At 37.1% G+C, this 25,470-nt stretch overlaps 1 protein-coding gene across 3 annotated transcripts in view; it reads left to right on the top strand.

Annotated features, from left to right (window-relative positions):
- Positions 1-6,078: 6,078 nt before the first annotated feature.
- The window catches only part of MNAT1 (MNAT1 component of CDK activating kinase), a 215,379-nt gene continuing 195,987 nt past the window's right edge, over positions 6,079-25,470 (top strand). For all 3 annotated transcript variants that reach the window (XM_070044974.1, XM_030855154.2, XM_070044973.1), the window contains exon 1: positions 6,079-6,285. In XM_070044974.1, the coding sequence (XP_069901075.1) occupies positions 6,197-6,285 (89 nt within the window). In that variant the 5' untranslated portion in view covers positions 6,079-6,196. The remainder of the gene's footprint in view (positions 6,286-25,470) is intronic.

Below are 25,470 nucleotides of genomic sequence, written 5' to 3' on the forward strand. Positions count from 1 at the left end.
GTAGAAGAGATCTAACTTTTAGATTATAATAACAGCATGGAGATTTAAGCCTCTATATGAACATTTTTAATATAAGTGTATGGACAGTGTTTTGGAGATGATATTCCTGGTAGAAACCTCCTCTGTGTGCAGGTGTCTTGGAGGAGGTCATTGCGGGATCAGCAGCCATTTCCACAGCATAAACAGATGGGAGACTGCCCTTTGGTTTGAGGTGAAGTGCCCGTAGGGGTGGAGTCTGCTGCTTTCTGCAGCTGTGTCTCTTTCCTTCATGGTTTGCATGAGGTCTTCACTCAAAAAAAGATGAACCCATCTCTGCTTCTCTGATGACTGTGGGTCAGTTGGGTCTACCTGCCGGTACTCTTTCTCAAAAATCCAACATTTTAATGACATCATCCTAACCTTTACTTCTGGGTGGCTTTGTGTTGTTTCTGCTCCCCAATTACCCATAAATGCTTACTTCAGCATATTATAAAGCAGCTGTTTAGGTCACCTGCTATCGTGATCAGCTTGATGAGGTTTTCCTTTTTTGAGGACGGGCTGCATTTTTATTGCTGGTCAACGACCAAGGTGTCATGTGAGTTTGGAGTTAACTTGCTTTTGTACTACACTAATGAAGCCAGCCAGCACTGACATCTCTGGTAGATTCAAAATTTATAATTATGGAAAAGACCACACGTTTCTGCCCCATTGGAAATATCCAGTTGGGTATTGGACTTCTGGACGATATCTGAGATTCATAACTTCCTTGACTTTTAAAAAATATGCTTTTTATTTTAGAATAATTTTGACTTACAGTACAGTCTTAAAAAGAGTACAGAGTTCCCACCTACTCTTTACCTAATTTCCCATAATGTTAACACCTTATATTATAATGATACTTTGTCCAAACAAATTAACATTGGCGCAATACTATTAACTAAACTCCAGACCTCTTTTTGGACTCACCAGTTTTTTCGCTAATATCTGTCTTCTGTCTCTCTATCCAATCCAGGATACCACGTTCCATTTAGTTCCTTGAATTTTTAAAGTTTGTTTATCAGAGCAAAGTAGACAGGAGGTAGTGTGGCTTAGTGGAAAGGATGTGGACTTGGGGATCAGCTAGCTCGATGTAGGTTTAATCCTAGCTCTGCCATTTATTAGCTACTTGACTATAAAAAGTGGACAGGATTGTTGTGAGGATTAAATGAGATAAGATGTGCCAAAAATCACCTGGCACATAATTAATCTTTGTTAAATGTTTCTTATCTTCCTCCTGATAGTGCAAAGTAGGAAACTTTTCAATTATATATACCTAATGAAAATCCATTTGGCTATATTATAGGGCTTTCCAAGTTCAGGTCATAGGAGTCTTCTTCAGGTTTATTATCAATCAAATATAGTGCATTGACTTGGAAAACCATGTATTGGGTTTCTGCATGTCTTCTGTATATTTGACTCCAGAGTACCAAGTTCAACAGATTATATAGAAGCAGCAGTGGCCTTTTATGATATCTGTAGCCTGTGGCTACACTGGTATTCTGTAGCTCCAGGAGGAGATTCCTATAGGACCAGAAGTGAAATCCAACACCAGGCTCTGGATTCCTTTAGCTGGCTGAGCCTCAGAGCTCATTCTGGCAGCATTTCAAAGTAGATTGGAAGCCCTTGACTCAAACATGGTCAGCTACATTAGAATAGAACACCAGACTTGAGGGTGTGTGGAGTTAATCTCAGAGTACTTGTTTTGCCAAATGACTTGTAAAATTGATGAATACTTGCTTCTATTTCCTATATCTGCCATGCTGTGAACATTGAGTCTGCTGTGCTGATATGTAGTCTAAAGCTGTGTTTTGACTTGGGAAAACAGAGTTGAGGTTGGGATCGTGTAAGAGTGAAAACTAAGCTGCTTGTTTCTGTATCTTTTCCTTCCTGCCGGAAGGTAATGATGAGCAATATAGAAATATAGAAATCTTTTGCCATTTTAGTGTAGTGAAGAAAATCTTGTTCAGCACAAAATGTTGCACTTTGCTTGAATATATTTAATGGTGTGGCCATCAAGAATGGAGATTTCCTTTTTAAAGGCTGACTTTGGCTGTCTGGAAGATAGTGGGAAGGCTATATATCTGTATCTTGGTCAGTTATTTCTACCACAGAAAGCTTATGTAGTGGTAATATTAAGGAAGTTAGGTTCTAAAGTAGTTTCCCAGGTAGAGGAGGTGTTCCACTGTTATTTAGTGACCAATGGTTGATGATACGTAATCAGCATTTCTGAAGGATCATTCATTTGCCAAATATTTATTGAGTCCTGATTAAGTACATGGTATTGCATTACATACTGAAGGATAGAAAGATGAATATATTGGGGTCTCTGACCCTGAGGAGCTTAAAATCTGGTGGGGGAAGTAAGACATATTTGTAAGTAAATACAGTACAGGGTATATGAGTGGTGAGGATAAAGAGACTAATTTTGAGAGGTGGAAGGCAATGGGGGGTGGATTTTTAGCTGGGTCTTTAAGGACAAGAATTTTGAGAGTTCAAGGATAGAGTTCATTAGAGGCAGAGGGAACAAAGCATGGAGCCATGAAGGTGTGTGGTTTATTTCTGAATATATTGAGTAATTCAGTGTGTCTGGAGTGTGGGTTTTATGTAGGTGTGTGATGGGAGATTAGCTTAAAAGGCATGTTGGGGACAAATTATGAGGGACTTCAAATGAAATGCTCATTTTGCTGTGGTGTGGTGGACACAGTGGTCTGTGTATAGTGGCTGTGTTGTACATAATATCATGACCATATAGTTGACTGGTCCAGGGATGGGCACTGGCCCCAAACCAAAACAGTCAGAGTCCTTTTCTAGGATTTTCCAAACTTGCATGAAGAAAAGAATTAAGACTGGTAGAGGGAGTCTTGGAGGTAATGCTTGGGAGTTCTCAGTGACTAAGCTATCTGCCTGTTGAGGACGCTGATGAACAGTAGGTGAGAGGGAGGGTGACCTAGTAAGTCACATGGGTGATAGTGGAGGGAAAAGATCCTGGCAGAGACTAAGTGCCAGGTTCTAGTCTTCTCCCAGGTGTAGCAGCATTTTTGCCTCTTTGAGGTGATATTAATTTCCCCAGGAGCCAGAAACCCCACTTGAACTGGCCTAGGCAAAAAGATGAATTTTTTGGATCATGACACCAAACAATGGGAAGAGCAGAATGCAGCTGGTCAGACTTAAAGGCCCATTCATTGTCCCTTTTCACTTGCCTCTGCCTGTCTCATCAAAGTAGTTTTAGTCTTTCAGAGGGGCTTTCCCCAGGAGGTTGGAAGCATGGCTTCCATTAGTTCCCAGCTCACATATTCTAGCTTCAAGAGGCTCTGCTACATTTTCCTTGCTGCCAATTTGATAAATTCTAGGGAAGATCTCTGATTGGTCCAGTAAGGGTTGTATGTCAACCCACACAGGCCTGTGGGGGAGTAGGAGCTGTTTTCCATAAGAAGGGAGGAGGGATGCTATCCATCATCAAGGGACAAAACAATAAAAGCCTTTAACATATGGGGAAGGCCCAACCTGGGTCCATGGCCTTGGGGCTGGAAAGGAAGGGCTGCGTTTGAGAAACATTGTCCCAGGGAGGTAGAATCTACTCTTAGGAACGCTAGAGGATGAGCAGATCTGGGAAGAGAAATAATGGGCTCCACTGGTCCACCGTTGGGATGCAGCTATCTTTAGAAATGTGGGAAACTTTGATAGTTGGGTGGTTTTTACAAGGGCTGAGTTTCCATTTGAGTCAGAAGTCTGGTGCTGTCAGTGCTTTCCTCCTCAAAGCTTTCTGACCATTTCGTATTATTGAACTCCACCAGTGGTAATGGTATACTTTTCAGCGTTTCTGTTGTATGCGAGGCATTGTAGTAGGGCCTTTGTATATGCACGTCATGTAATTTAATCATTACAACACTCTGTGAAATGTATTATATGGAGGAAGGAAACTGAGGTAAAGGAGGATAAGAAGTTTGGCTCAAAAACAGGTTTGTTTGTTTTAAAAGAAGGACAGGCTCTTCCTAGTACCTTGCATGCCTCTTGTCGATACTACTGCTAATAAAACCTATACTACTCTTAATAATGACTAACAGTTACTGAGCTCTTACTCTGCGCTAGTTGTATCCTCAGTCCTCTGTGCTAGTTGTGCTGGTGTTATCCCCATCTTATATTTGGGAAACCTGAGGCCCTTGATCATGCAGCTAGTAAGTGAGGAAGCCAGCACTTGAATCCAGCTCTCTTAGTGCTGGGGCCAAATCTATAAGCACTACTTTCTGTTGCCTCTAGCTCCATGAGTAATGCTTATCTGATAGAGTTCCAAGTCAGCTGTTGCTACCATGCTTCTCTGACAGTAATTTCCAACGTGGGAAAAGGATACAGTTGGTAGCAATGTTTCCTTCCATAATCTTCAGTGCTTTCTTTGCCTTAATCTCAAGGTTTGGGAGAAAGGAACAGCAATTCACTGCACAAACTGGTTGAGGTATCCTGTTCAAAGATACAATTAAAAGTGTGCTGGTGGTGACAAACAATAATGCCAACTTAATGGATGGGTTCTCAATGTAGTTTTGGCTAAAAATTTTATTTGCTCACTGATCATGTTCACTCTTTCACCAGAAGTTTCCTGTTCTGTTAAAATATAAAGATACAAAAAATTGCCTTTATTCTTAGAGAGCTTCACTTTGAGCTTATAATTGGTTTGGATGTGGTCTCTTTCAATAAATAGCAGGATAATGTCTCCAGGTCAGCACAGTGTTGGATATTGCCTATTTTAGTAAATTTACATTTGTTTAGCTTCTGTTAGTGAACAATATTATGATCCAGCAAATGACATGATTTATTTGTTAGGTGAATCCCTGATGTCTGTATACTAATATAAAGCCCTGTACTGCTGTGGCCTGCCTTGGTCTGTTGGTTCTCCTATGTGGTATCCAGCTGTTTGTCAGGTTCTCCCTCCGTAATCCATGGAAATCCCAACTGTATTGCCACATGGGTTACCTGTTGGGTTCACTGTTTAAAAAAAAGTGAGAGTTGTAATGTTCCTCTTTATGTTTTCATTGAAAAGAGAAAAACTGCTGTGAAAAATTAAAATTACTATGAGTGTATACAGCTGGTATTCATTTTATGGGTTAATTTGAAAAGCTTTATATGCCCACTTCTAATGGAGTTTGGGTCAGATTACAATATAGTGCTCAGCATAAAAAAATTTTCACATTACGCTACTCTTTGATGTTCATTCATTCATTCTTCATTTACTCTACTTATTCAACAAGTATAAACAAATCCTCCTTCAGGGGATGGATAAGATGTGTCCCTTATAGGGGGAGGAATTTATTATCTAATAGAGCTGTTTATGGACGTCACTTTGCAGCCTGGATAAATTTGGTGAATGTGACTTACAATTTCCAAAGAGATTCAGGCTCTCAGAGTGTAGAATTGCTGAAATAAAGCATAGATTCCTGTGTAATCACCCCAGTATTTGGGGAAACCAATATTGTCTTGATTGGGAGGGTGGTAAGAGATATTAGAGCCAGCCGAAACTGTTAAGCATGCCTGACCATCTTGAGGTAAGAGGTTCTCTACAGTTGCCAGATATTATTTATAGAACTATTTTGACATTTAGTGAGAATCTGTAATATTTAGGGTCGGTGCAGAGACTTTCATTCTAAATAAGTGTTCCAAACTTCATATCTGCGAATGCATATTATTTTCTGTGATTGCACGACTGTGCAAGTGTAAAGGAGAAGTATAAAACACAGGCTATCAAGTTGTTCAAAAGAAAATACTGGTGCGAATTATTGAATATGTACACCAGGCATAAATCTTTGATACAATGGGAATGTCTCCAGACAAAACAAGATGGAATCTCTGTTCCTAACTGTGACACAGTTCCTTGAAAAATACAGCTAGGTGCATAGAGATGAGGCTTTATGTACAATTTGCCTTTTTAAGAGCCCTCCCCGAAATCTAAGCCTTTGCGCTGGCCTGCGGAAGCTGACACCGAGCCCTAGCTGCAGGACCGGAAAACTTGCTGCCGGAACCTTTGTGCTGACATGCCTCGCCCCCCGGCCGGTGCTCATTTGCAAAGGACCGTCCCAGCCAAGTGCCTGTTGGTAGGAATCCGCTTGGCCTCGGGTCTGAGGGGGCTTGGAGGTGGCTGTGGCTGCGACTGAAGCAGGCATCCAGGAGAGTCCACAGGAAAGAAGGCGCCATGGACGATCAGGGCTGTCCCCGGTGTAAGACCACCAAATACCGGAACCCTTCGTTGAAGCTGATGGTGAATGTGTGCGGACACACTCTGTGAGTCGGGGGAGAGTGGGATTTATGGGGGTAAGACGCACAGGGTGGGAGCTCTCGAAAGAGCCGGGAGATGCTTGACCTCGGCTCAGGGGAGAAAAGGGCGTCGTTAGTTTCGACCCTGGGGAGGAAAATGGGAAAAGGGAACGTTGTTTCTGTAAACAGACTAGCCGCTAGCCCTGAGCCGCTCAGGCCTGGTTTGGACTGCAGGTTCCCTGATGTGGTAACCAGCAGTTTGTTAGGTTTCACCCTTCTTAGGTGATGAAAACCTCGACTGTATTTCCAGGGTGTGTTGTCAACAGGGTTCCAGACATTTCGCTGGTTAAAAGCGTGGGGTTAGGAGTGTTTAAGTTCACGCAAAATGTTTTTATTAAAAAGAGCGAAAGTGCTATGAAAATAAAATTACTGTGTTTATATACTGCTGCTATTTATTGCGTTAGTTAATTTGAAACCCCGACGATATGCCCACTGTCCTGATGGAGTTTGGTTAGATTCTCATCTCTAAAAGAGAAAATTTAGATTTTAGGCAGTTAATTTTGGAGATAACAGTAATGGCTGGCATTTATTGAGTGCACATTACATGCCAGGCACTGTTCTAAGCTCTTTACCATGAGTTATCTTATTTCATTCTCACAACAGTCCCACGAAGTAGGTACTAGTATCATTTCCATTTTACAGGGAAGGAAACAGAGACTGCTCCACGTCTCTTATTTAGTGGGCCCTGCTAGAATTGGAACACAGGCTGTCTGACTCTAGAACGCCAATTTTGGGGGGATAGGGGAAGAAGGGAGGTTGAATATTTTGAAGAGTAAGTGCAGGAACTGGTCAGAGTGTTTCTTGTCACGTTTTTATGGTCAAATGTGGTTCAGTAGAGGTGGTTTATATAAAGCACTTTGGGATGTAAGGTGAACATACATTCCTGTAGTTTCTTTGAGGTTTCTTAGAGATAAAAAATGATGGATAATCTACAATGTGGTGGACAAGACCTTTGGGTAAGCATAAATTGCATGGTTAATTGTAGTTATAATGATTATAATGGGATTTAGTAACTTACTGGATTGGTCCCTTTTTCTAATTAATCTTTTTTTCCCTTTGCTTCATCCAGCAAAGGAAATACAGTAGAGCTGTGATTGAATGGGTTAAGATTTCGAAATAAGGTGAAAATAATCAAGTAGATTGAAAAAGGGAAACGAGACAAACGCTGTGTAAAGACTATTAGGTTTTTAGAGAGATTTTGCTCAGCTTCTCTTCATTTTCCTGTATCAGATTTGTTACAGTTGGTGCTCAAGGAAAGGGAATTTGCTTTTTTGGAAGGATGCTAACTAAATGTAATTTACTGGAAGAAATTTCTACCTAGTAGTAATTAGCCAGTCAGGGAAGATTATGTGATTTTAGTAAAATAAATTGCGTTTTTATTAGACAATTATAAAATATTTATTTTTAATTAGAAATTGCTTTTGTCATATCCATAGTCTTTTCTGTTTTTTCATAAGAGTTAAGAATTGTCTAAGTCATTCTCGTATTGCATTGATTTTGGTTTATTTGCTAACCTGTTAGATAAAGACCACGTTTTACAGCCCTTTTTTGACTTGAAATATGAACAAACTGAATAAAAGATTATATGTTATTGGCTAAGAGAACAAACTTCTGATTTTGAATTCTTTGTACTCTTACAGGCTCTGTGGCTTTGGGCAAATTCCTAACTCCTTTTGCCTCATTTTTCTTACCTGTACAATAGAGATAATAGCACCATATATATTACAGTGTTTGAGGATTAAACAATATATGTAAACATCATATTTGGAGGTGCTTAACAAAGTTTCTTTCACATAGTATTTGTTCAGTATACATTGGCTATCATATTATTTGTGCATGGTATGGATGTTAAGCAGAAATAAAATTTAAACAGGATCTGTTTGGCCTGCTATGAAAGACTTGCACAACAATGGTTATCTTTAAATAAATTTAAGAGACTATAAAATGTGAAAATATAATTTTAATTATAATGACCCTTTTGTGATGATTTTCTTAATATGAACTCGTTATCATGTTCTCTCATGGAAGTGGGATTATATATATCCTTACTTTTTTCATAATGTATATCTTGGGTATCTTTTCTAAATTGGTATGTACATGTCTTCCTCTTTAACAGTTGGTTGATAGTCCACTGTTCAGTTATACTATAACTGATTTAACCAAAAGTTTTTTGATGAATCTTTAGATTTCTAGTTTTTCACTGGAGCTTCTCTCTCTCTCTCTCTCTCTCTCTCTCTCTCTCTCTGAGCACTTATGCAAGTATATTGTAAGATAAACAGGCAAACGGGGGTAAATGTAAATGCCTAGTAGTAGAATTGTATGTGACTTGTAAATTTTGATGAACATTGCTCAGTTGTTATCAAAAAAGATGGTATTGATTGTGCTCCCAACAACTATTTATGGTAATTTTTGTTGCCAAACATCTTTGCTGATATTGGGCATTATTATTTTTTAAATCTTGCTCTTCTGATAGGTAATAAAACATTATGGATTTTGATGTGAAATACTTTTGATTTGATAGTATGTTGAATTTGTACAGAATGTATTTCATGGCATTGAATTTGGGCATTTTTATAATACAGTTGTTAGTCTGAAAGGAGCAGGTATTGTTGTTTAGCATTGCTATTTGCATTAGTTACCTATTGCTGTGTAATGAATTACCCCAAAACTTAGTACCTTAAAACAATAAATATTTATTATCTTACATAGTTTCTGAGGGTCAGGAGTATGAGAGTGGTTCAGCTGAGTGATTCTGGCTCAGTGTCTTTCATGAGGTTTGCTCAAGCTGTTGCCTGGGACTGGAGCATCTGTTTCCAAGGTCACTCATGTGGTTCTTGGTAGCTTCATTTCCTCCCTGTGGACCCTCCATAGGACTGCTCATGACGTGGCTTTTCCCAGAATTAGTGATGAGAGAGAACCAGAAGCTGCAGAGCCTCTCATCATCTAATCAGAAAAGTCACGTTATCATTGCTTCTGCTGTATTTTATTTGTTAGCACTGAACAATCCTATTACAAGGTGGGAGGGTGTTTATACACAAGAGTGTGAATACCATGAGACAAGGATTACAGGGCCACATGATTTTACTCACTTTATTTTGTGTGTCCTCAAGTAGTAAAGGCATTTTAGGAAGCAAGTGATAAAGTGAGTAGGAATAGTGCTTCACAAAAGATAGGAAGTGTAGGATTATGGAAAGATTATTTAGGAATACTATTTATGAGAGAAAATACAGGAGCAGAAAGGAGAAAAGAGGTGAAACATTATGAAAATACTTTTCTCCCTTAACTGCTAGCTATTGAGGAAGTGTGTTCTCTTATGTATCAAATCTATCCAGCAAACACCCAAATGAATTGATTGCATGAACATCCAAAGAAGATTGGATTCTATTTTTGCTTTTTTTTACCAATTCAATGATGAACTTTGTCTTAATTACAGAAAAGGATAATATTTTTTCTTTGTTTATCAGGGCCACCTATTTTAAGAAATGGGCCTTTCATAGTATTCTTTCATAGAATTCTGAAGGCATATTGAATTAGATGGAGCCAATTAAATCTAATTTTCATTTAACTGAAGTCTTTTTTTTTTTTTTTTTAAGGAAGCTGGGAAAACTTTATTTTTTCTTTGGAATACAGAAACTTTATTTTTTCTTTTTCTATTACCCAACATAGTTGGATAATATTTTTCAGATTGACAAAAATTTAAAACTAAAGTCTTTAATAATTTAAGTTTTATCCCAACCATCCTTGGCAACACTTGTCTCTGGAAACTTTACCTATATTTGCTTTTATTAAATCTCCTTTTTTCATTTTAAACACACATAAGACACAAAGTAGAATAAACAAAACACATCTTGATATATGTAAAAATCAATATTTTGCCGTACTTAAGGTTTGTCTTTCTCTCTTTTTAATCTTCTTTTCTCTGTCCCTGTCTCTCTCTCTCTCATTTACTGATGTTTCTGAGTAGTTCTAAAGAGTTACCAGTCTGAATTTTTCTGATTGCATCTCTGTGGTATTAATATGTTCCTTTGTATTTTCTATAAATTACTAGTAATTTTAGAAGTTTATCAGATTAAAGTTCAATTTATTTATTGTTGGAAAGAATAATTCATAAGTGGTATTAATTCATTTGTTTAATATGCTGGGCTTATACAATACCTTTTTGTGAACTAGGAAACAATGGACAGAAAAATTAGAAAAAGGCACTCATTCTGGATAGAAGAATTAGAAAAAGGGGACTTTACAGATATATTGTTGTTAATTTCTAATTTAATATTGTTGAAGTAAGAGAATGCACTTCGCTAAATTTCAGTCTTTTAAAATTTTCTGAAAACTTATTTATTGTCCAGCATATGGTCTGTCTTGGTGAGCAATCAGTGTAAATTTGAAAAAAATGTGTATTCTGTAGCTGTTGGGTATAGTGTATGTCAATTAGGTCAACTTGGTTGATAGTGTTACTCAGATCTTCTGCATCCATACTAATTTATCTTATCTACTCATTTTATCAATTACTCCAACTGGATTGTGGATTTGTCAGTTTCTCCTTTTAGTTCTGTCATGCTTCATGTATTTTGAAACTCTCTTATTAGGTACATAGATATTCAGAATTGCTGTGACTTCTTGATGAATTTATCCTTTTGTCATTATGAAATGCTCCTTTTGGTCTTTTGTAATATGTCCTGAAGTTTTTGTCTGATATTACATCATTCTCTTAATGCTTCCTGTTTGATAGTATACCTTTCTCTGTCCTTTTGCTTTCAACCAATGTGTGTCTTATATCTTGTAGACAGTACATAGTTGGTTTTGCTCTTTTATATGGTCCAACATTGCTGCCTTTTAATTGGTGTGTTAGTCCCTTTATATTTAATGTAATTTTTGCTATCATTGGGTTTAAGTCTATTTGTTTTCCATTTGTCCTTTTTTTGCCTTATTTTGGATTAATTGGATAACAAAGTATTGGCCTATTAGCTCTTTATTGTTATTTTATTTTTTAAATTTTCTTTTAGTGATTTCTCTAAGTATAACAATATGCATCTTTTTTTTTTTGCGGTACGCGGACGTCTCACTGCTGTGGCCTCTCCCGCCGCGGAGCACAGGCTCTGGACGCGCAGGCCCAGCGGCCACGGCTCACGGGCCCAGCCGCTCTGCGGCATGTGGGATTTTCCCGGACCGGGGAACGAACCCGTGTCCCCTGCATCGGCAGGCGGACTCTCAACCACTGCGCCACCAGGGAAGCCCATTTTTTTTTTTTTTTTTTTTTTTGCGGTACGTGGGCCTCTCACTGTTGTGGCCTCTCCCGTTGTGGAGCACAGGCTCTGGACGCTCAGGCTCAGCGGCCATGGCTCACGGGCCCAGCCGCTCAGCGGCATGTGGGATCCTCCTGGACCGGGGCACGAACCCGTGTCCCTTGCGTCGGCAGGCGGACTCTCAACCACTGTGCCACCAGGGAAGCCCAACAATGTGCATCTTTATCAAAGTCTATTAAGAGTCAATATCTGACACTTCTCATTTTTCACTTCCTCACAAATTCCTTACATTTCAATACCTCACAAGTGTGAATAATATAATACCATTTACTTACCCCTCTCATCCTGTATGCTGATGATGTCTTATCTTTAACTTCTATATATGATTTAATATTGTTATTTTTGCTTTAAACAGCCAGTTGTCTTTAAGGAGATGTAGAGAATAAAAAATAGTCTTTTTAATAAACAACTTTATTGAGATAGAATTCACATACCATAAAATTCACTCATTTTGAGTGTAGAATCAGTGGCTTTTGGTATATTCTCAGAGACATGCATCTGTCACCACAATTAATTCTAGAATGTTTTTGTTACTCCACAAAGAAACCCCTTACTACTTAGCCCTGTCCTCCAGTCCTACTGTCTCCCAGCCCTAGGTAACCACTAATTGACTTTCTGTCCATATAGATTGCCTGTTCTGGACATTTCATATAAATGGAATCATATAATATATGGTCCTCTGTGATTGGCTTTTGCTTAGTACAAGTTTCATCCATGTTGTAGCATTTTTCAGAGCTTCTTTTTGTTATTGGATACTATCCCATTGTTTGGATATACCACTTTTTATTTGTCTGTTCATTAGTTGATGGACATTTGGGTTGTTTCCAGTTTTTGGCTATAATGAATAATACTGCCATGAACATTCATGTACAAGTTTTGTGTGACAAATGATTTTGTTTCAGGTGTGTACTTAAGAGTATAACTGTTGGATCATCTGATGACTCTATATTTATCCATTTGAGGAATTGTAAGACTTTTCCAAAGTGACTGCAGAATTTTACATTTCCACCAGCAGTGGATAAGGGTTCCAGCTTCTCTACATCTTTTGCCAACACTTGTTATTATTTATCTTTTTGATTATAGCCATCCTAGTGTGCTGTAGTCTTTTTAAAAAATTATTATTATTTTTCAATTTTTGGCTGTGTTGGGTCTTCGTTGCGATACACGGGCTTCTCATTGCGGTGACTTCTCTTGCTGCAGAGCACAGGCTCTAGGCTCATGGGCTTCAGTAGTTGTGGCTTGTGGGCTTAGTAGTTGCGTCTCACAGGCTCTAGAGTGCAGGCCCAGTAGTTGTGGTGCACGGGCTTAGTTGCTCCGTGGCATGTGGGATCTTCCTGGACCAGGGATCGAACCCGTGTCCCCTGCATTGGTAGGTGGGTTCTTAATCATTGTGCCACCAGGGAAGCCCCATGTAGTCTTTTGTATTCACCTACTTATTTACCATCTTTAGTATCTTTCTTCCTTCTTTTGGATCTGATTTTATAGTTGCATTGATTTTTTTTCTGCCTGAAGAGCATTCTTTAGTATTTCTTGTAGTACAGGTCTGTTGGTTAAGAATTCTCCCAGATTTTGTTTATGTGAATGTTTTCATTTCACCGTACTGTTTGAAGGATATTTCTGCTGAATATGAAATTATGGATTGTCATTTCACCACTTGAAATATATCATTCCATTGTTTTCTTTTTTTTTTTTTGGCCACACTGCACAGCTTGCGGGATCTCAGTTCTGACCAGGGATTGAACCTGGGCCATGGCAGTGAAAGCGCAGAATCCTAACCACTAGGCCACCAAGGAACTCCCCATTCCATTGTTTCCTGATCTCCATTGTTTGTGATGAGAAGTTAGCTGTTACTTATATCCTTGGACCCCTTTATCATAAAAATCTTTTGGGGCTGCTTTCAAGATTTTATCTTTGGTTTCTAGCAGTTTGACTATAAGTCTAGGTGTGCTTTCCTTTGTATTCATCCTAGTTGAGGTTTGCTGAGCTTGGAACTGTTAAGTCAGTGTTTTTCATCCTATTTGGAAAATTTCAGTGATTCTTTCTGCACTATTTTCACTCTCTTCTTATTTTGGAACTCCAAGTACATGTGTGTTAGACTCTTTGGTATTGTTCTATAAGTTGCTGGGGTATTATTCATTTTTCTTTGATCTTTTTTTCCTGTCTGTTCTTCAGGTTAGATATTTTTTACTGGTCTGTATTCAAATTCACTGACTCCCATCTGCCATGTCCAATCTTCTGTTAAGCCCATGTGGTAGATTTTTCATTTGTTATTGTACTTTTGTTCTAGGGTTTTCATCTTGTTCTTTTCTATAGTTTTCATTTCTCTTACTAGATTTCCTATCTGCACACTAATTAAGACCATATTTTCCTTTACTTCTTTGAATGTAATTCTTTGGACATATTTTGTGTTAAATCTTTAAAAACATTTAAAATAGCTGATTTTAAAGTTTCAGTCTGTTAGATCCAACATCTTGGCTGTCTCAGAGTTGATTTCACTTATTTTTTAAATGTTTATTTATTTATTCAGCTGTGCTGGGTCTTAGTTGCGGCATGCAGGATCTTCGTTGAGGCACGCGGGATCTTTAGTTGTGGCATACAGAATCTTTAGTTGCGGCATGCAGGTTCTTAGTTGCAGCATGTGGCATCTAGTTTCCCGACCGGGGATCAAACCTAGGCCCCCTGCATTGGAAGTGAAGAGTCTCAACCACTAGACCACCAGGGAAGTCCCAGGGTTGGTTTCTATTGACTACTCTTTTTTTTTTTTCCCTATGGGTCACATTTTTCTTTCTTTTATTTTTTTTACATTCAGTACTTTTTTCAATTGTATACTGATCGTGTAGATGGTACTAGAAATTGCAAATTTTATCTTTCTGTGTAGAGTGGTGTTTTTAAAAATTCTTGTAGATACTTCAGTTACTGGCTGATTACCTTGAACTTTGTAGGCTTGGTTTTAATCTTTGCTAGGATGGATCTGAGGAGAGCCCATTGTGTTTCCTTACTTTACTGCAACTCAACCTCCAAACTTTCAATTCCTTGCAAAACTTGTTGGGGCTTGATTAGGCTTTGTTAGGGTGAGTCTAGAATAAGTCTTATTATATGATGTGGTCCTCCCTCTTAGTTGAGGCCTTTTTCATATCTCAGTTGGATGTTTGAGGTGTTAATAAGGTGTTAATGTGGTTTCTCTACTTTGGCTGGGTGGGAACTCCAAAGTTTACCCAGCACTCCTTAACTATACTGTCTTCCTCTCCCAGGCATTATCTTTTAATCCTTGATTGGTTTTGCCCTGTATATGTGCAGTCTGTTCTGTGGCCAAGGACTTACAGCGGGGCGCGTGGTTCTTACAGACTTCTGGACCCTCTGCGTTGCAGATTTCAACCAAATCAACAGCACTGAAGTCTGATCTCTGCCTGTACAGCTTAGCAGAACCACTGTGCCCTTCTTAAATTCTTACTTGCTGGGCCGTGGTCATGGAAATTTTTCCCAGGTAGAAAGAAGAGGCAACTGTAGGGGTCACCTTGTTAGTTTACCATTTCTAAGGGATTATAGTCTCTCTGTTGCCCATTATCTAATACCTGTAAATGATTGTCTCATGCATTTTGTTTGTTTTATGGTAGCTCATGGTGAGAATGCTAGTCTGACATCAGTTACTCCATCATGTTTGTTAGGAAAAGCTGGCCTTACTATTGTTGAGGCATTTACTTCCTGTAGCCTCTGTTCTGTGTGTACATGTTTATTTTCTTTACCTCAAAATTGGTAATTGCTATGCCCCTTTAACATTTCTTTCCTTTTGTAGTTTCTGATTTTTTTTTTTTTACTACCTCAGCCTCTTCCCTAAAACTCTCCTAAATATTCTTTTCTTTACCCTCTCCCTCTCCCTCTCCCCCTCCCTCTCCTTCTTTGTCTTCTTTAATGGGATGTTTTGAAGTTGATTAGAATATAATGCTGTGGAACAGCTCTGGAGAATTAATATCTCATATTTGTGGATTGTAGTTACAATGAATATCTCAAGACCATTCTCCTGAAGGAGGTGGTTTTTGCTTTCACTATATGTATAAGAGTTCATGTCCCATGTATTTTTTTTTTTTTTTTGCAGTATGCGGGCCTCTCACTGTTGTGGCCTCTCCCGTTGCGGAGCACAGGCTCCGGACGCGCAGGCTCAGCGGCCATGGCTCACGGGCCCAGCCGCTCCGCGGCATGTGGGATCTTCCCGGACCGGGGCACGAACCCGTGTACCCTGCATCGGCAGGTGGACTCCCAACCACGGCGCCACCAGGGAGGCCCTCCCATGTATTTTAATTATACAAATCCATTGGGTAATAGACAGAACCCTGACTCACAAGTTAGAAAATCTATGTTCTAGTTCTGCCACAGACTGGCAAGTTTTAGGCCAGCTGTTTAACTTTGATTTGTTAATTTGCTTAGAACAGATAATATTTAGCCCCTTCAGTCTCTTAAAATTTGGGTAATTTAGTTAACAGTTAATTAGAAAATCATTGTAGTCATTAGCTTTAGTCTTTTTTTTTTTGACCTTATACCATTAGTAAAACTGCTTCTTAAAATATTAAAAATTTTAGTTATTTTTATTAGTGGTGATTTTCCTTTTCCATTATGGGAGAGAGTGCTGGTCAGTTTATTTACAGAATATGAATATATCACCATGGATTGGTTATTTTATGGCTATAATATGTATTTTTTTGGTTTGACTAAAAATGGCTATTAGTGCATTTGAGTCTTGAAGATGCAGTGTTTGCATTTCAGTTCCTTCTCTTATTGAGTGTAACTTACTGTCTTAGTTCTTTAAAACCATGGTTACTAAATATTTAGTAATTAATATTATCTGTAATGTTTCTCTTTGTATGTGAAAATATAGCCCTAACCCCATATGGCTCTTCCTCTCTAATTCTTTTTTTTTATACTGGGAATCTTTTTTTAAGATTCATTTTATCTGCTGACTAGTTTACTACATATATGTATATATGTATATATATACACACACATGTGTATACACATACATTTTCTGTCTTGGATGAAACCTTTTGTTAGGTTTTGCCTGCAGGTGAATTTTCGTTTCATGGATGGACACCCTTTTTCATTTTTTTTTGGCTGCATCGGCTCTTTGTTGTGGCACGCAGGATCTTCGTTGCGGCAAGCGGGATCTTTTTGTTGCGGTGCGCGGGCTTCTCTCTAGTTGTGGCATAAGGTTTTCTCTCTCTAGTTTTGGCGCATGGGCTCCAGAGTGCATGGGCTCTGTAGTTGTGGTGCACAGGGCTCCAGGGCGTGTGGGCTCTGTAGTCATGATGTGCGGGCTTAGTTGCCCTGCGGCATGTGGGATCTTAGCTCCCTGACCAGGGATCGAACCCGTGTCCCCTGCATTGGAAGGCAGATTCTTTACCAATGGACCAAAAGGAGGTCCCTCATGGATGGATGCCCTTTGAGAGCTCTTTCCCTTGTATCTATATCCACCTCTCCTTTGAAGTTATATTGTCAAATTTGTATTATAAGATTCAAGCAGGTAATAAATATGAAGCTGTTTATTCGATGTTCAAACTTAATTGTTAAAACACAAATTATTTTATTTTGCAAGAACTTGAAACATTGGCACTTAGTTTCTGTAGGGGTAAAAGTATAAACAGAGACAGAATTAATATATTTCCTCATTGCCTTTTTTTCTGCTGTGGGCATAAAATATTATGTCTAACGTATGTGTAATGATAGTTTGCCTCAGTTTGAATCCTAGGTTTTCCACTTATTCTTAGCTGTGTGATTTAGGGAAAACTATTTTCTTTAAGCCTTTGTTTTCTCATGGGTATAGTAGGTTTACCAGTAGCATATACCTCACAGCATTGCTGTGAGTATTAGATGAGGCACAGTTCAAGTAAGTTTAAAAATTTAGGTAAATTTAAGAGTATTTACTTTGTAGTCAACTGTAAAGAGTTGCTTTCAGTATTCTAAATGCAGAAAAATAACAATTTTTAGGTTAAGTTTCAGGAATATTTTTGGCAATTTACTTCTTGTTTACTTAGCAATTAGTCCCTGAGATAGTAAATAGAATGAGAATAATTGAATGAAAATTTAACCTAGATATCTTAACGGTTTTCTTCACGTTTCATATGTATTAAGCTTATTTTCAAAGTTTAAAAAGTAAGACTCAACTGTAGTTTATTAGTTGTTGGTTTACTAATAAATATAAGTTTGCATTCTTTCTCATATACTCAATACATTTTCCAGGCCACTGATTCCTAAACTTGCCTCATCCTAAGAATCACCTTGGGTGCCTATTTAAAATACAAATTTCTGGGCCTTACCAGGTGGAGGGAACTTGTATTTTATACTGGCTATCTAAGAGAGTCTTACGCTCAAGCAATTTTGGAGAACACTGTGCTGAGTATACAACAGTGAGTGTGGGAGACATGGTTACTGCCCCCAGTAATTTTATAGTATTTTACGTCTTCTTTTGAGTCATTAAATGGAAATTAGTTTTTCTTGGTTCTTTATAAGGAGGAAAAGGGAAGTTTAGAGTTATAAAAATATTCTTTGTAATTAAGATGTGAAAGTGGATTTTATGCTATTTGTTAAACTATTTTTAAAAAATTTTTTTATTGGAGTATGGTTGCTTTACAGTGTTGCATTAGTTTCTACTGTACAGCAAAGTGAATTAGCTATATATATATACATATATCCCCTCTTTTTTGGATTTCCTTCCCATTTAGGTCTCCATAGAGCATTGAGTAGAGTTCCCTGTGCTATACAGTAGGTTCTCAATAGTTATCTATTTTGTACATAGTATCAATAGTGTATATATGTCAATTCCAATCTCCCAATTCATCCCATCTGCTTCCCTTCCCCCTTGGTATCCATATGTTTGTTCTCTACGTCTGTGTCTCTATTTCTGCCTTGTAAATAAGATCATCTATACCAGTTTTTTCAGATTCCACATATATGCATTAATGTACAATATTTGTTTTTCTGACTTTCTTCACGCTATATGACATTCTCTGGGTCCATCCACATCTCTACAAATGACCCAATTTCATTCCTTTTTATGGCTGAGTAATATTCCATTGTATATATGTACCGTATCTTCTTTATCCATTCCTCTTTTGATGGACATTTAGGTTGTTTCCATGTCCTGGCTATTGTAAATAGTGCTGCAGTGAACATTGGGGTGCATGTGTCTTTGAATTATGGTTTTCTCTGGGTATATCTGCCCAGTAGTGGGATTGCTGGGTCACGTGGTAGTTTTCACAGAACTAGAACAAAAAATTTTACAATTGGTATGGAAACACAAAAGACCCCAAATAGACATAGAAATTTTGAGAAAGAAAAATGGAGCCAGAGGGACCAGCCTCCCTGACTTCAGACTATACTACAAAGCTACGGTAATCAAGACAGTATGGTACTGGCACAAAAACAGAAATATAGATCAATGGAACAGGATAGAAAGCTCAGAGATAAACCCACGCACCTATGGTCACTAGTCTATGACAAAGGAGGCCACAATATACAATGGAGCAAAGACAGCCTCTTCAATAAGTGGTGCTGGGAAAACTGGACAGCTGTATGTAAATGAATGAAATTAGAACACTGCCTAACAACCATACACAAAAATAAACTCAAAATCGCTTAAAGACCTAAATGTAAGACTGGACACTATAAAATTCTTAGAGGAAAACATAGGAAGAACACTCTTTGACATAAATCACAGCACAATCTTTTTTGACCCACCTCCTAGAATAATGGAAATAAAACAAAAATAAACAAATGGGACTTAATGAAACTTAAAAGCTTTTGCACAGCAAAGGAAACCATAAACAAGACTAAAAGACAGTCCTCAGAATGGGAGAAAATATTTGCAAATGAAACAACTGACAAAGGATTAATCTCCAAAATATACAAACTGCTCATGCAGCTCAGTATCAAAAAAACAACCCAATCCAAAATTGGGCAGAAGACCTAAATAGACATTTCTCCAAAGAGGACATACAGATGGCCAACGAACATATGAAAAGATGCTCAACATCGCTAATAATTAGAGAAATGCAAATCAAAACTACAATGAGATATCACTTCACACCAGTCAGAATGGCCATCATCACAAAATGTACAAACAGTAAATGCTGCAGACAGTGTGGAGAAAAGGGAACCCTCTTTCATTGTTGATAGGAATGTAAATTGATACAGCCACTATGGATAACAGTATGCAGTTTCCTTAAAAAACTAATAAGAGAACTACCATGTTAAACTATTTTTTAAAAAAATGCTACTGAAGTAACAGAAACCTGAAATCCTGAACCCTTATTGTAACCATTCTGCTGATGTAGGAAAAGGGCCTTTGGGGAAGCAAACAATTTTGGTGAGAATATCCTAAACTTGGGAAATTTTGCAATATTAGCATCAAGGGATCAAAATGTTAAGGTGGCTCCAAATGCATAAATGTTTTTGTGGAACAGTCACTGAAGAGGAAATATCTAAATATTAGCTCCTTTAGGAAAGTGAAAGTCATGTCAGTTTTAGCTTTCAGGCTGGGGATGGAAGCCCTTACAAAAGTACATGCTACAAAGTGCTATTTGTTTCATCAAAAGGATTGATAGGAAGTTGGCAGACTCGATTAATGTAAATTTGGAAGGAGCTTTGCAGTCATCTTTTTAGTTCTATTCTCCACCTGTCCTCCCTTTTTTAACAGATGGGGAAGCTAAAGCCTAAGAAAGCTTATATGGTTGCATTGCTCACCTGGCCAGCTCCATTTTCTTTTTTCTGTGTAAATTCCAGTTATAATTGTTCAATTAAATTTTGATCACATTTGCCAAGTACAGTTCTTATTAATGTAATGCAACCAGATTGTAACTCAAACCCATTTTATGTGAAAAATGAAAATACTACAGTATTATCAAAAATCAATTTGATATGTTTAGAACAATTTTCTCTTTGTATTTTAGTTTCCAGGATGCTAGCTTGAGATTAAAAAATACTTTAAACATTCAATAATGATTTTTCTGCCAGTTTTTAATTTTAATTTATCTTTTTCTTTGATAATATATAAACAATGTCATTGTATTTGGTTTTTGAGATATAATATGCAAATTAGGAAACCTAAATGTATTATTTATGCCAGGAAATGATTTGGAGGATAACTTTTTTTTTTATCAGAAGCAAATTTTATTTCCTTTTTTTTCTGTTATCATTTAGTTTTTTTGGAGAACAGAGCATCTCACAATATTTCTGAAAAATCCAAAATTTAGACTTTGTTTTGTGTTATATGCAAGTGTCTAGAAAGACTGTATCAACCACCTCATAAGGATAATTTATTTTATAGTATTTTTACTTTACATATTTCACTTTTGACATTGTATAAATATATATATTATACACATGTATAAATAAATATATTTATTCCCTACAAAAAGGCAAGAAAATGTAAAATTTAATGGACTTCATTAGAAATGTTTTGGAGTATTAGGTTTCTTCTCATTTACTAAGTTAGAATATGTAAAAGCCAGATTTCTGAGATGAAGAAAAATGATTGTAAACCTCACTCGGTTTTTTTTAGAACACAAATATGATAGTGGCTGTATCATTGAAAATTAATGAGGGCTCCATCAATATGGTGCAGTGCCTCTGCATCACTGATTTATATATATTTAATGAGCCTGCTATTCTAATTTCAGGTAACTGAAGCAAACTGCTTCTAGCAGTAACTGATTTACTTACAAACAATTCATTCCTTTAAAATATAAAAGTCTTGAAATCTACCAATGTTAAGTATAATTTCTTCATAAATAATTCTACAATGTTTATTTTCTGGCTATAACTAACCTATCTTCTGTTTCAGATAATGTTACCAAAACATGTTCTTTTATTTGATCTTATTTCTTGCTACTGATCTGTGGAGTTGGAGTAGAAAATATGGGGGGAAAACCTTTAAAAAGTAATAGGACAGGGACTTCCCTGGTGGTGCAGTGGTTAAGAATCCGCCTGCCAATGTGGGGGACATGGGTTCCATCCCTGGTCTGGGAAGATCCCGCATGCCGCGGCAACTAAGCCCCTGTGCCACAGCTACTGAGCCTGCGCTCTAGAGCCTGCGAGCCACAACTACTGAAGCCCCTTTGCTTAGAGCCCATGCTCCCCAACAAGAGAAGCCATGCAATGAGAAGCCCGTGCACCGCAACGAAGAGTAGCCCCTGCTCACCACAATTGGAGAAAGCCCGCGCGCAGCAGCGAAGACCCAGCGCAGCCAAAAATTAAAACAAACAAACAAAAAAGTAATAGGACAGGAATAAAGACACAGACGTAGAGAACAGACTTGAGGACACGGGGTGGGGGAGGGGAAGCTGGGACGAAGTGAAAGAGTAGCGTTGACATATATACACTACCAAATGTAAAATAGATAGCTAGTGAGAAGCAGCTGCATAGCACAGGGAGATCAGCTTGGTGCTTTGTGACCATCTAGGGGGGTGGGATGGGGAGGGTGGGAGGAAGGTGCAAGAGGGAGGGGATATGGGGATATATGTATACATATAGCTGATTCACTTTGTTATACAGCAGAAACTAACACACCATTGTAAAGCAATTATACTCCAATAAAGATGTAAAAAAAAAAAGTAATAAGATTGTAGAAGCATGACTTGGCAGATGTTATTTTTGAGATCTGTTAGAGCGTATATGAGAACCATTTTAGGGTGTATTTCTATATTCTTTGGCATTAGGATTATAACTTTTGATATTTACATTTTTTGTTTTATTTTAAAATACTTTTATTTTAAGGTATCTATTTTGTTAGTTTTATTGAAAAGATAATATTAAAAACAGTTTTGACAAAAATTTGTACATAATAATTTTATAGAGTGTTTATTTTAATTTTTACCTTCTGGTTGTGTGTGTCCACATACACAAATGAGCAGTTCTATAGAAATCACTTTATAATGTGCAGTTTTTATGGAACAGTAATTTGCTGAGCTACATTTTATTTTCTAAAAATGCTAATATTGCCGAATGAATATGCAATTGACAACTTAACATTTAATAAAATACAGTGTTAGTAGGTAGAAATTTCTTATTCATATTTGCTCTATGCTCAGTGAATTGATAGCAAAGAGAGTGAGTTTCTTTAGAGAGCTGAGATTGATAAGCAGACTTCTAAAGATAAAAATTCTTACTCTTAGGTAGTTTAAATATATTTCTAAGGTATAAAATGTGGTATGTTGTAATCGGTGTTTCTTTCTGCATTATTCAGATCATGGATGTCTTATTTCTCATAATTGTATCTGGAAGATTTCGTTAATATTTAATTCCTTTTGGAGGTTAATTGCAAAAAGCAATCTATGTAATGTGCTACAACTAAATGCAAAAACATACAATTTATAGAAGGAATGGTGTCAATAATAATAAATTTCCATGGCTAGTTTAAGTTCAGTGCTTGTAATTCCTCCTTGGGAAATATATTTTTGTCTCCTCTTTATGAATTTTGGGTTTATATTATTTAGAATTAGAATAGAAACTAACATTTATATATTATAACATTTATATATTTATATATCATATGTAGAAGATAGAATGTAAGAAATTAGAGCTGAAAACATATGGCCAGAGTGGATTGATTAATAAAATACCTCACAGAGGACAATTATATACATATGTGAATATGAAGGGTTTATTTCCTACCAAAAGTTAGAACCAGAAATTAAACCTGTGCTTTTCGATTGTATTCTCTTTATTAACACTGTGTTCCCAGTTGCTGTATTCATTTATGGGTTTTTGGTTTCTAGATTATGCTTACAGAGAGACTTTTGGAGCAGTGGTTAAAGGTATCAACTTTGGAATCAAAGAAACTTGAGTTAAATCCTCATGCTTCCACTTAATAGTTGTGTGACCTTCAGCAAAGCCTTTTTTGACTCCCACATTCCTAACTCTCTAAAATGGTGATAAAAATAATACTACCTACTTTACAAGTTTGTTGTGAAGATTCAATACAATTTGTACAAAGTGCTTGGCATGTTATGCTTAGCATATAGCAGCTAATATTTATTGGGCACTTACTATTACTACTATTAGGAGTGGTGGTGTCAATATTATGTAGTGTTTCTTTGTGGAAAACTATAAAATATTTGCAATAACAGAATTTTAATTGTGATAAGGGTACTTGTTAACTATTAGGTATAATCACAGCTAGCAACTTCTATGCATATGCATTTTTTACTTTAAAAATTAAACACAAATGGATTTGCTGTATGAATTTCTCTGCAACTTCATTCATTCATCAGTATATCTTGGATAGTTTCTTATGTTTGAGCATATAGATGTACGTCATTCCTTTTTTTTCTTTTTTTCAGTACGCGGGCCTCTCACTGTTGTGGCCTCTACTGTTGCGGAGCACAGGCTTCGGATTGCGCAGGCTCAGCGGCCATGGCTCATGGGCCCAGCTGCTCCGCGGCATGTGGGATCTTCCCGGACTGGGGCACGAACCCCTGTCCCCTGCATCGGCAGGCGGACTCCCAACCACTGTGCCACCAGGGAAGCCCCCCCTTTTTTTTTTTAACATCTTTATTGGAGTATAATTGCTTTACAATGGTGTGTTAGTTTCTGCTTTATAACAAAGTGAATCAGCTATACATATACATAATGTCATTCCTTTTTATGGTTGCAGAATATTCCTTGTTCTGAAGTACATTAATTTATTTAACATGTCATATATTAATGGAAGTTTTGGTTGTTTCCAGATGTTTAAAATTATAATTTTTCAGTACATATCCTTATCTTTGTGAGTGTATCTGTAGGATAAACTTCTAACAGCAGAGTGTGCATTTAAAATTTTGGTGGATATTACCAATTTTTTTTCTTTTGGTTTTGCTTTTTTCAACTTTATCAAGACAGAATTGACATTCACTAAACTGCACATGAATTGTATAATTTAATCAGTTTGGGCATGTTTATGCCCCATGAAGCCATGACTACAATTAGGATAAGAAATATTTCTATCACTCCCCAAATTTTCTTATACCATTTGTAATCCATTTTTTTCTCTACTCCCATCCTAAGGCAACAAACGATTCACTTTTTCTTATCATAGAGTAGTTTGCTTTTGCTATAATTTTACCCAGAATCATATAGTCTGTATTCTTTTTATTTTTGCCTCACTTCTTTCACTCAATTATTTTGAGATTCATCCATGATGTTGTGTATATGAATGATTCATTCCTTTTCCTTATGTAAATTATATAATTATATATAAAAATTAGTATAGCTATACTAATTTGCTTTTCCATTCACCAGTTAATGGACACTTGGCTCATTTCCAGTTGTTAGTATTACAAAAGAGCTTCTATAAACTTTCATGTAAAGTCTTTGTGTAAACATGTTTTTGTTTCTCTTGGATAAATACCTAGGAGTGGCATGGCTAGGTTGTATGGTAGGTATATATTTAACTTAAGTTTTATAGGTTTAGATTTTACATTTAGATCTGTGATCCATTTCGAGTTACTTTTTGTGTATGGTGTGAGGTAAGAGTGGTTTTTTCCCCCCTAGAAGGCTAGGTAGTTGATCTGGCACCATTTGTTGAAATGCTTTTATTTTTTCATTGGGTTGCCTTAGCATTTTTGTTAAAAATCAATTGACTAAATAAATATGTGTCTATTTCTGAACCCTCTATTTTCTTCCATTGATTTAAATGTATCTTTGCCGTTACATCCAAACTGTTTTAATTACTATAGATTTGTGGTCCTCCACCTTTTTTTTTTTTTTTAATTGCTTTTGTTATTCTAGGTCCTTTGCATTTCTATATAACTCTCAGAATCATTGTCAACTTTTGTAAAAATGCCTGCTGGAATATTGATTGGGATTGCTTTAAATTTGGGGA

This window comes from Globicephala melas, chromosome 2 (assembly GCF_963455315.2).
Source record: "Globicephala melas chromosome 2, mGloMel1.2, whole genome shotgun sequence".
In the NCBI taxonomy this organism is placed as follows: Eukaryota; Metazoa; Chordata; class Mammalia; order Artiodactyla; family Delphinidae; genus Globicephala; species Globicephala melas.